We start from the raw sequence: 16011 nt of genomic DNA, 5'->3' as shown, positions 1-16011 counted from the left end.
ATGTTGACTTCCTCAAGCTTCTGCCATGAGTAGATTAGTCAGCTTCCGGAGCCACTAGAGCAGGGCCACAGTCTCCTTCCAGGGTCAGGTCAGGTGTCTTGTTGAGCTTGATCTGGAGGGGACCCTCTAGGTCCCTGGTGACCTGTTACCGGCTACAATCAGCCGAGAACACTGTCCTCTGGACTCTGGTGTGATGAATCTGTACTGTGTCTCTTAGCTGATGGATATGGACTCAACTTCCTAGAGATATGTAGGTCCTTTGTGTTACAGATTTTAAGGGAACACTGTCAATGGCAGAAGGATCTGGCTCATTTACATATTTTAACAGTAAAGATACAGTAAACATTTCTATTGTAATGAAGCAGAACAAGGAGATACTAGACCAATACAAATCAATAACCATCAGGTAAACATAATCAGTGAGGACAATTTCTGGATTTCTTTTTTATTTAAAGCAACAGTGGCTAACTAATCAGGGCCAGGCAGAGGCAGAAGAAAGTATGAGTTAATGTAAGAGCTTAGTATTGTAAGCCAGCCTCAGACAGGAGGCCTATTAGTCTGAAACTTTGTTCATATTATCCTCTTGCTGGGTGGTTAAGACCATGTAGACAGTCAATAGTAACTATGCATTATATTTTTGGAGGTCAATAGTGACTCTGTGAGAGAGACTTTAGGGACCTGTGAGGAGTTCAATGACTCTCAGCATTATGTCATCTGCTAGGATTAGTTAAGACCGTGCTGACCAAGTGTCCCTCCCTCTTTTGGAAAGCCCAAAGGACTGATTTTCCTCTGATGTGACTCTCCTGTTGCAGATACATTGACTCGGAGTCCATCTCCAGGTCTCTGTGTCCTCCCTGATCAGGTATCTTACCAGAAGCTGGAAGTTAACAAGTGTCCCATCACCTCCTGTGGCCTTCTCACCTGGGAGCAGAAACCAAAATATTGGTTATTCTTTTAATTCTGATGTTTCTAATCAACTTTAGCTTGTATATATGATAATCACTCAGAGAGACTATACACATCTAATTTTCAAAACAGATCTACTTAACGAAGTACAGAACATATCTGGTTAGCAAAGCAGATATGGTCAGAGAGCGATACAAAAGTTTATAATCATTCTGGTTATCATTTAAGTTTTGCTGTCAGGTTATAGTGTGAGGTACATCTGGAACATAGAAAGCATACACATTTTCTCTTTTAAGTATCTGTCAGTTATAGGTACAGCCAGAACATGTTAGCAGCCTGGAAACAATATTTTACCCACAACATTAAGCCAGTTGATTTGATCTAGAAATTGTATGCCAGGAAAAGACAAGACAGTATAAAACTTGTCATCTGTTTTTTGAAAACAACTTTGACTAATCTGTATACTTATGCATGTACCAATTACCCCAAAACCTGGAAGCAGAAGAGCAGAGTTTCAGAACATTTTTAGAGCAAGGAAAATGTCTTAAAGATTAATATGTCTATAGTAATGAACTTAAGATATCAGGGATGACACAATCACGTAAGTAAAACCTTGACTGAGACTAATAACACACAGCTTAAGAATAAAGCCAAACCTGGTCATTGTTGAGCTAAACTAGCCTGATTTTAAACACATATTAGAGACATTTTGACAGACACAAAGTAATTTTTTAAGCAAGTACCTTTAGCCATTGAAACATTTTATAGTTTAGCATAAAGCAGAACTTATTACTGGTAGAATATATGTAGCTTAGACAAATTATATTAACATTATTTGTACATGGTAGATTTCCCTATGACATGGGGGCCTTTCTCAGTTTTCTGAAGGACAAAGTCACAATGACCAAATCACCTTTTATAAGTCTTATATTAGTGATATATTACCTCAATGATAACCACTCAGCAAAACCAGCATGAACAAGACAGTATCCATCTTAAAACTACAGTGTTTTAGATATAATAACCTTATAAATTAAATACTAATGAGCCAATTTTAACCTTAAGATTTAGTTCAAAGGTTGACAAACAGAGGAACACAGCTAACTTGGTTGAGCTAGTCTTTTGAAATCATTATCATGTCCAGATTAACATAAGTGAGTTAAGTTTTAAGTTTACGAGCTGAATACCATAACATCCTGCAACCAGCCAGAGTCATCCTCTGTTAGTCTGATATAAGCCCTAGGCTAATAATAATTTTATATCTCAAGGAGTCTTTACTCTGATCAAGTACTTTGAGACTTAGTAAATCAACTTTGTCTTTAGCCTTCTGTTTAGCCTTATTTATACCTTTTTGGTTTTGTTTTGGTTTGGTTTGGTTTGGTTTTTGGTTTTTGGTTTTTCAAAGCAGGGTCTCACTCTAGCCCAGGCTGACCTGGAATTCACTATGTTGTCTATGGGTGGCCTCAAACTCATAATAATCCTCCTACCTCTGCCTCCCAAGTGCTAGGATTAAAGTCGTGCACCACCATATCTGGTTTATTAATACCTTTATCCTTTATCCACATACTTTTACCTTACAACCTATGTAACCACTATGTAACAATTGTGGTGGGTTTTTTTTGTTTGTTTGTTTGTTTGTTTTTTGTTTGTTTTCTTTTGAGGCAAGCCCAACAGACTGGTCTTTTTTATGCAAGAGAGGGAGATAAAGAGCAAGAGAGAGAGTGAATTGGTGCTCCAAAGCCTCCAGCCACTACCATCAAAGTCAAGGTGCATGAGCCATTGTGTGTGCATGTGCAACATCGCGCACTTGTGTCACCTTGTGCATCTGGCTTAAGTGGAACTTGGAGCACCAATGGGTCCTTATGTATCACAACAAAGTGTCTTAACCACTAAGCAATAGCTCCAGCCCTAAAACAATATTTTTAGTCAAACATTTGAAATCCAACATGTAAAGTTTCCTCTCCAGTTTATCCTTCTTAGTCGGTTTATCTCACTATAACTACCAACAAAAACTTTTATTATAACTCATTTTTACTGTATAAACAAATGACAAGCTGATTTGATTTCCTTAAGATATAGATATATATCCCCATTTTCATCCTTTCCCTGGAGAGCCATCCAAGCCCCAGCATGTGAGAGCCAGACAATGAGTTAGCCCAGGTTTCTAGCATCTGCCTTGGACTGGCCCCAGGACTTAGCTATTTCTGACTGACCTCTTGACCCTGGAGCACATAGCAGGCAGGACAGCATAATGCTTCTTTGCAAGCGTGAAGGGACTCTCCTAACTCTTCTGGTAGGTATGTGGTTGGGTTCAGGGCTTCAGTGCCTTTCACTCACATTTGGGGATTTCACAACATTTCTTTACAGAGCCAAAAACCATGGGAAAACCAAGGCTGCCTAAAGTGAGAAGCAATTTTAGCACAAGAAGCCTCTTAGATCTGGCCCAAGCATCTCAGTCACATTTAGCTCAGAAGCTCTGCAAAACTTTTTTTTAATAAAAAAAAAAAATTGTATTTACTTAGAAGCATTCAGAATGTCAACAAAACAGCTGCAATTTTTTTTTTTTTTTTTTTTTTTTTACAATTACAGGGAAAGACTTTTATCTTGGTTTTCCTCCTTCCATCATTTAACTCTTTTCTCAGTGTCAGGCCCTGGAGTGGTGGAATTTCCCAGTAGCCCAGACAGACTAAATTCCACCCCTTTCTGTGGCCCTAGATTTGGCTATATTCTTTTTTTTTTTTTTTAATTTTTTTATTTATTTATTTGAGAGCGACAGACACAGAGAGAAAGACAGATAGAGGGAGAGAGAGGGAGAATGGGCGCGCCAGGGCTTCCAGCCTCTGCAAACAACTCCAGACGCGTGCGCCCCCTTGTGCATCTGGCTAACGTGGGACCTGGGGAGCCGAGCCTCGAACCGGGGTCCTTAGGCTTCACAGGCAAGCGCTTAACCGCTAAGCCATCCCTCCAGCCCGATTTGGCTATTTTCAAGTCCTGCTAGCCAGTACCTCATTACTAGAAAGTGTGTTTGGAGGCAGTTGTGGGGGATGGGGAACAGTCTCTAGCCTTGAAGCTCTGGTCTAGCTCTAGCTGAGCTGTTTTTTTGTTTGTTTGTTTGTTTGTTTGGTTGGTTGGTTGGTTGTTTTTCTTATTTCTTTTTTAATTTCAGGGAGAGTTCAGGATTTATCTCAGGGCTACAGGACAGCTCTCTGATCCTGTCATTTTACAACTTTTTAAGAACAGGAGAAACTTGCATTTTCCCTGTCCATGTTCTCAGTTACTTTCAACATTCCCTCTGGGGGCCATTCAATATTAAAAGCTGATCATACAGTCTGGGATACTGGGCTTGGTGGAAGATCTCCTCCACAATGAATTCCCCACTGTGTTGGTGTTGCAGAACAGAAATAAAGACAAAGCCTTCCTGAGTATAAACTGCTTGGGACAGAAATCACTCTGCAACCTTAGTGCTGTGAGCCACATACACACTCATACACATGCATTCACTTCAAGAGGACTTTTCATATAGACTACAGACAGCCATCTCTCCCTCACACATTAATTCATTTATTTATTCAGAAGTTATGCATTCCCATTTTAAATTCCTACTCCATTCGCAACTCCAGAGACAAAAACCAAACCTCAAAATTACTTTGAGTATATTTCCAAACCTAGAAATTGCTTTGAGGATCAAAAAACACCAGTGAAACCCTAGCATCATGTCAGATCTTCAGATGCAATCTCCTGTAGGTGATCAGTCCATGCCGGCACTTCCAAACCTCAATATTACATCAAGGACAATTTCCAAACATGAAAATCACTTCGCGTATAATTTGTGACTTCACATTGAGGATTTTCCAAACCAAACCTGACTAGTTTCGATTCCATTTTCAAATATTTCAAATTCCAATTTTCAATTTCCAGTTTTCCTAGGGAATTCTTACCTGGTCAAGACATCTGGCTCAGTCTAGTCTCCTTCCATTCAGGAACTCCAGTCTTGGGGTTCACAGTCTCCTTGATGACCTGGAAAGGGGCCCTACAATCAATCATGTCATGGGCAAGTGCTTTCCAGTTCCAGGAACCTTTGGCAGGCTGGGAAGCTTGGGAGCAGCAGCCCCTCCTGACCAACAGGGGTTTGGTGAAAGATTATCTGCTTGGGCCTCCAGAAATGTTGCAGAATTTCTCTGAAAAGATCACTCCAGCACCACCAGCATGAGTGAAAGTAGAGAAGCTTATTTCCCAAGGACCAAGAGTACTTTGGGGAGCAATCCCAATTTTGGTCCCCAGGAAATAAACTCCTCTATTTTCACCCATGGTGATGTTGGAGTGATCTTCACAGAGAAGTTCTGCAACAGTACCATGCTATACACATAGATACAAATAATATAAGACTATATTGCAGGTTGCTATGAAGTTATTAGATTTAAAAAAACATTATGAACTTTTACCACAACCTTTGTATCCTCTATCCCCCTAATTATGCCCTCTTACTTCCTGTGAAAGCTACCCTAAATAAGACCTTAACTTGAGTTCCTGCCTCTGGCTTATATTCACTCAGTGAATCTCAGAACACCTCATCCAAGACACACAAACAATTTTATTATAGTAGAGGCCAAGATTTTTCTTTCCTCATATTCACCTTCCTATTAATATTCCAAGGTTCCTCATTTCATAATGTTGTAGATAGAATTGTTTATGTTTGTATTCATGCATTTTCATTCATTTACTTCTCTTCAAAGTCTTAGCTTTCACAACCTTAAGTTAGATCCTCAGTCATCTCAAAGGGACAGATTTATGCAGTTGTCTCTTGTCTTGTGTGGTCACAAAAGTTCCTCATATCCATACCACCAACAATGAAGCAATTAGAAGAATCAAGAACCATTTTTTTTAGATTACAAATGAAAGTTTCATAGCTCGTTAGAATACAGATATTTATAACCTGAGTGAAGAATTCCAATAAATTCATGTTTTTATTAATATTTTTAGGTAATGTAACTAACTGAATGGAAAGCAGAAACGTGACAGAGTTTATTCTCCTGGGACTCACAGAGAACCCAGAAATGCAGGAAATTGTGTTTGCTGTGTTTTTGGTCATCTACCTCACCTCTGTAGTAGGAAATGTGCTCATTGTGGTCACCATAACTTTCACAACATTATTAGGATCACCTATGTACTTTTTTCTAGCTTATCTCTCATTTATTGATGCCTGCTATTCATCTGTCAGTACCCCTAAACTGATTACAGATTCACTCCATGAAAAGAAGATCATTCTATTCAATGATTGTATGACCCAAATCTTTGGGGAACATTTATTTGGGGGTGCTGAGATCATCCTGCTGACTGTGATGGCCTATGACCGCTATGTGGCCATCTGCAAGCCCCTGCACTACACAACCATCATGAGCCGACAATTATGTAGCCTACTAGTGGGAGTGTCATGGTTAGGAGGTTTTCTTCATGCAACAATACAGATCCTATTCATCTTCCAATTACCCTTCTGTGGCCCAAATGTCATAGATCACTTCATGTGTGACTTGAACCCTTTGCTCAACCTTGTCTGTGCTGATACCCACACTTTGGGGCTCTTTGTTGCTGCCAATAGTGGGTTCATCTGTTTGTTAAATTTCCTCCTTTTACTGGTCTCCTACGTGGCCATCCTGCGCTCCCTAAGCAACCACAGCTTGGAGGGGAGGCGCAAAGCCCTCTCCACCTGTGGCTCCCACATCACTGTGGTTGTCTTGTTCTTTGTTCCCTGCATTTTTGTGTACATGAGACCTGTAGCTATTTTACCCATGGATAAAGCAGTCGCTGTGTTCTATACTATGATAACTCCTATGTTAAACCCTTTAATCTATACTTTAAGAAATGCTCAAATGAAAGATGCCATTAGGAAACTGGGTAGTAGAAAAGATTTTTTAAGTGATGAATAAATGTGACTGGACTCCAGAATTACTTTAGCTGAGTAAAAAGCAAACAAAAAAAAAATCAAAGAATACTTTATGTAATTCCAACAAGACACAATTGAATAAGGAAAAAATAACCATGGAATTGACTTACACATTCTTCACTGAGAAGAGCAGAAATGGGTACAAGACATAATTTCTAAGTAATGTCCACTCTCTGCACTTTGGAGAATTTTATAAAATTGAGATTTTTGGCTAACTTATCTTTGTATATAGATTAATAAGCTTTCAATATAATAAAAAATAAAGACCTACTAGGTTGTGCAAGCAACTGGAACTTGACTTCAATGGCTGAGGCCCTGGTTTGCCAATTCACTCTCTCTCTCATAAAAAATATTTTAAAAATGTAAAGAGGCTGGGTTACCTGCATGCACAGTGCGGACAGTTGCCAGGGTGTGGAGTGGGTAGGCCAGACCCCTGATTCCTGGCTCCTCCCAGTTCCCTGGTCGAAGTTCACTGGGCCTGAATATGTGTGGACAGGCTGTGAAGCACAGAGTAAGTAGAACAGATTCCTGTTCCCCGGCTCCTCCCAGTACCCTGGTCCAGGTAGGTCCTATTGTTCCTTGCTTGGGGAGGCCTGGTTCCTGTGTGAGCTGTGTAATCAGGCCTTTTGCTCTGGTATACTGATTGGCCACTTGGTGCCAACCTCCGTGTTCACCACAGTGAGAGGGTGCATCAGTCAAAGGACAAAAACTTGCTTCCTACTCAATAAAATAAAAAGTTTCCATAAAATGGATAGACAACAATGCAAAAAGAGCAAAGGAAAGTCAGAAAACTGGGAGATCTCCATCAAGAATGTTCTATAATAGAAACCTCCAGTGACATAGAGAAATCAACAGAAATTCATTCTGGAAATGAAAAAACAATAACTAATGAGACCCTGATAAAAAAATAAATAAATAAATTACTGAACTGGAAGAAAGCCATCAAAGAACCAACAATTGTATCAATGAAATTTAACAGAATTGTCTCTTAGTGCATTGAGCTTTTGACAGTAGGCTCAACTTGATTGAAGAATTGTTGGAATCCTTGAAAGAGATACAGGTAAACTGAAGATGACTCAAGAAATGGAAGATCTCAAAAACCAGTTGAGGGCTGGAGAGATTGCATAGTGGTAAGGCACTTGCCTGCAAAGCCAAAGGATCCTGGTTTGATTCTCCAGGACCCATGTAAGCCAGATGCACAAGGGGGCGCATGCATCTGGATTTTGTTGGCAGTGGCTGGAAGCCCTGGCGAGCCCATTCTCTCTCTCTCTCTCTCTCTCTCTCTCTCTCTCTCTCTCTCTCTCTCTCTAATAAATTAATTATTTTTAAAAAACAGTTGATTAAGCTAAATGATAGATAATTAATTAATTTATATATCAGGCCAAGATTTTCTCCCATTCAGTGGGCAATCTATTGGCTCTGCTTGTGGTGTGTTTGTCTGTGCAAAAGCTTTTTTTTTTTTTTTTTTTAAAGTTTTTTGGAGGTAGGGTCTCACTCTGGCCCAGGATGACCTGGAATTAACTAAACTAGGTAGTCTCAGGGTGGCCTTGAACTCAAGGTGATCCTTCTACCTCTGCCTCCCAAGTGTGCTGCTATGCCTGTCTGATGCAAAACCTTTTTATCTTCATGAGATCCAGTTGGTTGAGTGCTTGTTTAATTTCCTGGGCTACTGGGGTTTTGTTCAGAATGTCTTTTCCCAGTTCTATATCATAGAGAGTGCCTCCTATTTTTTTCCTAGTGGTTGAAGAGTTTCAAGTCTTATATTGAGGTCTTTAATCCATTTGGACTTTATTTTTGTATATGGGGAAATGAGTGGGTCTAATTTCATATTTATACATATGGCCACCCAATTTGTCCAACACCATTTGCTGAAAATGCTGTCTTTTCTCCAATCTACATTATTGGCACCTTTGTCAAAGATCAAGCAGCTGTAGTTACTTGACCTAAGGTCTGGGTCTTAAATTTTGTTCCATTGGTCTATGCTTCTGTTTTATTCCAATACCATGCTGTTTTTGTCACTATAACTTTGTAATATAGCTTTAGATCAGGTATGGCTATACTGCCAGAGGGTTATTTATTTATTTATTTTGCAGAGGATATGTTTGTATATATGAGTTTTTCTGTCACTCCATAGAAATTTTGAGATCATTTTTTCAATCCATGGGTGTGATTTGTTTGTTTAGGAGATTATTCTGCTCTGAGTTTACTTTTCTTAAATTTTGTTTTGTATACTTTTATTTACTTATTTGAAAGTGATGGAGAGAGAGAGAGAGAAAGAGGCAAATAGGGAGAGAGAGAATGGGCATGCGAGGGCCTCTGGCCATTGCAAACGAACTCCACATGCATGCACCCCCTTGTGCATCTGGCTAACATGAGTCCTGGAGAATCGAGCCTTGAACCGGGGTCCTTAGGCTTCACAGGAAAGTGTTTAACTGCTAAGCCATCTCTCCAGCCCTGAGTTTACTTTTAGTAGGTGGTAAGTGTCTAGGAATTCATCCTTTTCTTCCAAATTATTCAATTTTGTGGGGTAGCGGTTTGGGAAGTATGCCCTGGTGACTATTCCAATTTCATTTATGTCTCTGGTGATCTCTCCCTTTTTCATTTCTTATTTTGTTAATTTGATACTTCTCTATTTTGTTTTTGCTTGATTGAATTGGCCAGGGACTTGTCAATATAGTTTACCTTTTCAAAGAACCAGCTCTTTATTGCATCAATTTTAAAATTGTTTTCTTAATTTCCAATTCCTTACTTTCTGCTCTAATCTTCATTATTTATTTCCATATGGAGCTCTTTGGGTTGGGTTCTTCTTGTTTTTCCAGTGCCTTTAGGTAGACAGTCAAGTTATTAATTTGGGATCTCTGTCTTGCTAATGAAGGCTTTTAGGGCTATGAACTTTTCCCTTAGGGGCTGCCTTCATCGTGTTTCATACTTTTGATAGGTTGTGCTTTCATTATCATTCAATTCTAGGAATTTTACAATTTATTTTTGGATTTATTTCATAACCCACTCATTGTATAATAGTGTTGTTTATTCTCCAGGAACTGGTGGAGTTCTTGATATGTCTCTTGCTGTTAATTTCTAGCATTTAAGCATGACATGATACAAGTTACTTCAATTTTCCTGACTTTGTGGATGCATGCTTTATGGCCCAATATATGGTCAATTTTGGAGATGGTTCCATGGGCTGTTGAGAAGAATATGTATTCTCTATAGTTGGGGTGAATAGTTCTCTAGATATCCATTAGATCTAGTTGAAATATGATGTTGTTGAGCTCTATTATTTCTGTGTTGACTTTCTGCATGGATGATCTGTCTAATGATGATAGTGGAGTACTGAAGTCTCCAACTATGATAGTATTGGTATTTATTTATGTTTTATTGTCAAGTAGATTTTGTTTTATAAACTGTAGTGCACCTGTGTTTGGCTCATATATATTTATGATTGCAATGTGCTAATGTTGGGACATTCCCTTAATGAGTAAGGAGTGGCCTTTTGTTGCTTTTTGATTACTTTTGGTTTGAAGTCTATTTTATCAGATATTAATATAGCAATACCCATTTTTTATTTCCATTTGCTTGGAATATCATTTTTGAACCTTTCCCCCTAAGGAGGTGTTTTTCTTTAGTGGTGAGGTGGGTTTCTTGAAGACAGCAGATAAAAGGGTCCAGTTTTTTGATCTGCCCTGATAACATGTATCTTTTGATGAATGAGTTAAGACCATTAATATATATGGTTATTACTGTAAGGTTTGAATTAATCCCTGTCATGATGATGTGTTTTATGGAGTTTGGGGCTTTCTTGTGTTTTGTACTATTTTGAGCCTGGTTATTATGATCTTCTTATTGTCTCTTGAGATTAGTTGTTTGTTCTTTGTGGAGTATTTCCTCAAGTATTCTATGTATGTTTGGCTTTGTGTTAAATAACCATGGAGTTTACTTTCTTCATGGAAAGTTTCTCTTTCACCATCTGTTATGATGGATATGTTTGCTGGGTAGAGTAGTTTGGCTTAGAAGCCATAGTTTTTTGGAATTTGAAGTGTTCCATTCTAGGCTGTTCTGGCTTTCAGGATTTCCTCTGAGAAATCTGGTATATTTCTGATAGGATCACCTTTGGATGTTGTGAGTTGTTTCTCTCCTGCTGCTTTTAACACTCTGTCTTTGTTTTCATTGTTAAAGAGTTTTAACTATGATGTATCTTGGAAAGTTTCTTCTTAGGTCCCATTAGTTTGGTGTTCTATGAGCTTCTTGTATATAAATGGGCCTCTCTTTTATGAGATTAGGAAAATTTCTTCAAAAATTGTGTTGAATATGTTCTCTATGCCTCTGGCTTGGATTTCCTCTCCTTCTGGTAGACCCATGATATGAATGTTTGGTCTTTTTATGGTATCCTACAGTTCCGTACTATTCTGTTAACTTAAGTTTTCAAACTTAGCAAATTTTTGGCTCCCTGATTAATTTTTTCTGTCATGTCTTCCAGGACAGAAGTTCTGTCTTCCACATGAGTAACACTGCTCATGAGGTTTTTATAATTTCTATTTGATTTTTGTTTTTTATTGTGTCATTTTGCATCATGTCCTTCTTTTTTTTGAGGTTTGATTTCAATTCAAATTCTGATTTTCTTGATGTTTCCTGGAATTTATTCTTACATTTGATCTAGCAACAATCTACAGCTCCTGAATGTTCCATTGTCCAAAAAAAGTATGTTTCCATATTATTTACTTATATCCTCTTAGATTTTGATTGGCCCTCTCTCCACCTTTCCTGTATTCAGTCTCTTCGCCTGACCTCACTTGGGCCTTTTCACTCGCATTAATCTATTCTTCTACTTACATATACACAATACCATCCTATTAAGTATCCCCCTCCCTTCATTTATTTTCCCTTTATATCTCTTTCCTATCATACTGGCCTCTGCTACTGAGTTTTCATCCTACTCACACCGAAGTCCAGTCATCTGTAGCTGGGATGCACATATGAGAGAGAAATGCAATGTTTGGCTTTCTGGGCCTGGGTTACCTCATTTAGTATAATCCTTGCTGGACCCAACCATTTTCCTGAAAATTTCATAACTTCATTTTTCTTTACTGATAAATAGAACTCCATTGTAAAAATGTGCCATATCTTCATTATCCACTCATCAGTTGAGGGACATCTAGGCTGGTTCCATTTCCCAGCTATTGTGAAATGAGTGACAATAAACATGGTTGAGCAAGTATCTCTAAGGTAATGAGATGAGCCCTTAGGATATATGCCTAGGAGTGCTATAGCTGGGTCATATGATAGATCTATTTTTAGCTATCATAGGAACCTCCACACTGATTTCCACAATGGCTGGACCAGACTGCATTCCCACCAACAGTTTAGAAGAGTTGTAAGTTTTCCACATCCTCGCCAGCATTTATGGTCATTTGTTTTCATGATGGTAGCCAATCTGACAGGAGTGAGATAGAATCTCAACATGTTTTAATCTGAATTTCCCTTATAACTAGGGATATAGAACTTTTTCTTAGATGATTATATGCCATCCATATTTCTAATTTCAAGAACTCTCTATTTAGTTCCATGGCCCATTTTTTAATTGGCTTGTTTGATTTCTTATTATTTAATTTTTTGAGTTCTTTTTATATCCTAGATATAAATCCTCTATCAGATGTATAGCTGGCAAAGATTTTTTCCCATTCTGTAGGTTGCCTCTTTGCTTTATTCACAGTGTCCTTTGCCATACAAAATCTTTGTAATTTCATGAGGGCCCAGTGGTTAATCTGTGGTTTTATTGATTGAACAACTGGGATTACATTCTGAAAGCCTTTGCCAACACCAATATGTTGAAGGGTTTCACCTACTTTCTCCTCTAGCAATTTCAGATTTGCAGGTCTGATATTATGGTCTGTAATCCATTTGGACTTAGTTCTGGTGCATGGAGAGATAGAAGGATAGATTTTCATCCTTCTACAGATACTTATCTAGTTTTCCCAGCAACACTTGCTGAAGAGGCTGTCTTTTCTCCAGTGAGGATTTTTGGCATTTTTGTCAAATATCAGGTGGCTATAGCTACCCGAACTTACATCCAGGTCCTCTATTCTGTTCCATTCATCTACATGTTTTCTTTTGTGCCAGTACCATGCTGTTTTTGTTACTATGGCTCTGTAGTATAGGTTAAAATCAGGTATATTGATACCACCAGCCTTATTTTTGTTGCTCAATATTGTTTAGATATTTGAGATTATTTGTGCTTCCAATGAATTTTTGGATTGTTTTTTTCTATTTCCATGAAGAATGCCATTGGAATTTTGATGGGGATTGCATGAAATGTTTAGATTGCTTTTGGTAAGATTGCCATTTTGACAATATTGATTCTTCCAATCCAAGAACTGGGGATGTCTTTCCATTTCCTAATGTCTTCTGAAATATCTCACTTGAGTGTTTTAAAGTTTTCATTGTAGGGTTCTTTCACATTCTTAGTTAAGTTTATTTCAAGGTACTTTATTTTTTTATGCAATTCAAAATGGAAGTACTTCTCTGATTTCATCCTGTATGTGTTTGTTCTTAGCATATAGAAAGGCTACTGTTTTCTGTGTGTTTATTTTGTATTCTGCTACACGGCAATAGTTGTTTATCCACTCTAACAGTTTGCTGGTAGAGTCTTTAGGGTCCTTTATGTATAAAATAATGTCATTTGTAAATAATGATCATTTGATATCTACCTTTCCAATTTGTATCCCTTTTATGTATGTCTCTTGCCTTTTTGTTATGGCTAAGACTTCCAATACTATATTAAATAAAAGTGGGGCCAGTGGACACCCTTGTCTTGTTCCTGGTTTTAGTGGAAAAGCTTCAGGTTTTTCCCCATTTAGTAATATGTTGGCTGTAGGCTTATCATAAATAGACTTTGTTATCTTGGGATATGTTCTTTCTATTCCCAGTGTCTGTAGAACTTTTACCATGAAGGGGTGTTGGATTTTGACAAGTGCTTTCTCTGCATCTAATGAGAAGATCATGCAAGTTTTGTCCTTCTGTCCATTTATATAATGTATTATTTTATCGATTTGCATATGTTGAACCATCCCTGAATCTCTGGGATAATGCCTACTTGGTCAGGGTGAATGGTCTTTCTGATATATTCTGGTATTCTGTTTGCCAATATTTTGTTGAGAATTTTATTTTATGTTTTATTAATGAGTTTTGTACTCAGTGAATACAGTCTAGTTGGTACTATTGTTAGGCTCATCCATGTCCTGCCCCCTCCCCCTGGCCCCTCCTTGTTGAGGTATATGGGTCATGCAATGTGGAATTAGCCCAGTTATGGGTAGGAGGAAATGTCTCTGCATATCATGACCCAACATGTGGCTCTGACTTTCATTCTATCCCTTCTTCTGCAAATTTCCCTGAGCCATGTTGGCTTCATTTTAGGTCTGCTTCAGTGATGAGGTGTTGGGGGCCTCTGGGTCTCTGGATATCTTATTTGGTAGGACTTGATTGTTTTCTGTGTTGATCTCCTTCACCCTTGTACTGGTACCCAGTTCACCAAAAAACAGCACCATTGTTTGCTTCCCCAATTATTCTTAGTTTCAGCTGGGGCCCTTTTAAGTTATGATAGGTTGGTTCTCTCCTTAGGATCTGCATCTATCTGAAAAAGAGAAGCAGATTCTCCAACAGAGAGTAAAGTTAGCACCAGACATATGGGATAACCCTTATTTTTTATACAGAATTTAACAGGTGTAGGCCCTGTTATAGCCCACAATTGGTGGTAGCTTGATAATGGAGAGCAGGCTCATGTTTGGATATGGTTCTGACTTGTTTCCCAGCTCCAGCTATGTGTCCCATTCAACTGAGGGGATCAGTTAGCCAAATCAAGAGAAGTTGGTTTTCCACCATGGCTGTGTACCACTATTGCACTTGTGTGAGCATCACAGCAAGTAATTTGCTGCTAAGTAGGTTAGACCATGAGTTGCTTGGACAGATATTGGTCATTTTCCCCCAGTCACCCATGTAGCACCTAGACACACTGTCTGGGGGAGTGATTCTCTTCCAGCTTCCAGCCATGTCATTCCATTTTACATGTTAACCACATATAGTATATTCAATAGTAGGGTCTTACCACTAACCTTTGGTGGGTTATCAAGTACTCAGACAGAAATCTGTCTTTCTTTTAGGAAACCTTGTAAGTATCTCTGCTCAAAAGCTCATTGTGGATAATAGCCATATGCTGGTGCTTGGAGTTATAGGTCAGTGCCCACTAAGAAAAGGAAAAATATATATATAACTAATATAAAAGAGTCAGGGAGAAGAGAGAGAGAGAGAGGAGCTGTAGAAAATTAAGGTCAGTCTTCATCATATCCTCTCTAGTGTCTTGTGGCTCATGTGTTCCCTCAAGGGCCTGGTGAAGGTTCAACCATTTGGTCTGTCTTTTAGGATGTATAATTTTTAGGAACCATTGCCATTTGAGTCTAGATTTGTGTCTCTACCCCCTCCCTTGCCCTCCTCTCCCTCCGCACCCACCCTATTGTCTAGTCCTCAAGATGCTTGCTGGGTATGTTGGCATCTTGGTTAGATTCAGGTTAGGTGCTGTAGATGAGTGAGACTATGTGGTGATTTTCTTTCTGTGATTGGTAAGTTCATTGAGAATGATCTGTTCCAGGTTCAACATTTTCACTCAAATTTCACTGTGTCATTTTTTTCTTACTGCTATGTAGAATTCCATTGTGTAGATATATCACATCTTGGTTATCCATTTTTCTAGTGATGGACATCTGTGTTGATTCCAGCTTAGCTATTCTGAATGGAGCCACTATAAACATGGTTGAGCAAATCTCTCTGTACTGTAGATTAAAGGTTTTAGGGTACATGCTCAGTAAGGGAATAACTGAGTTTGTTGGTACCTCTGTAGTCAGCTTTTTCAGGAGTCTCCATATTGCTTTCCAAAGTGGTTGTACCATCTTACATTCCCACTAACAGTGGATGAGGGTTACTAATTCTCCACATCTTCACCAGCATTTTATTTTCATTTGATTGTTTGATGTTTGCTATCCTTATTGGGGTATGGTGGAATCTCATAGTAGCTTTAATTTGTATTTCCCTGATGATTAGGGGTGATGAACATTTTCTTAATTCTATTTTATTATCAAGTAGGTTTTGCTTTATGAACTGTGGTACCCCTGTGTTTG

General features: G+C 38.6%; 1 protein-coding gene across 1 annotated transcript; it reads left to right on the top strand.

The window, feature by feature from the left end:
* Nucleotides 1-5903: 5903 nt before the first annotated feature.
* Nucleotides 5904-6830, top strand: LOC123463429 (olfactory receptor 4C46-like). Its single transcript, XM_045158801.1, has one exon. It carries the CDS (start codon nucleotides 5904-5906, stop codon nucleotides 6828-6830), a length of 927 nt encoding a protein of 308 aa, XP_045014736.1.
* The last annotated feature ends 9181 nt before the right edge of the window (nucleotides 6831-16011 follow it).

This window comes from Jaculus jaculus, chromosome 1, assembly GCF_020740685.1.
Source record: "Jaculus jaculus isolate mJacJac1 chromosome 1, mJacJac1.mat.Y.cur, whole genome shotgun sequence".
NCBI classification, from domain to species: domain Eukaryota; kingdom Metazoa; phylum Chordata; class Mammalia; order Rodentia; family Dipodidae; genus Jaculus; species Jaculus jaculus.
This window is presented reverse-complemented; position numbering and strand designations above follow the sequence as displayed.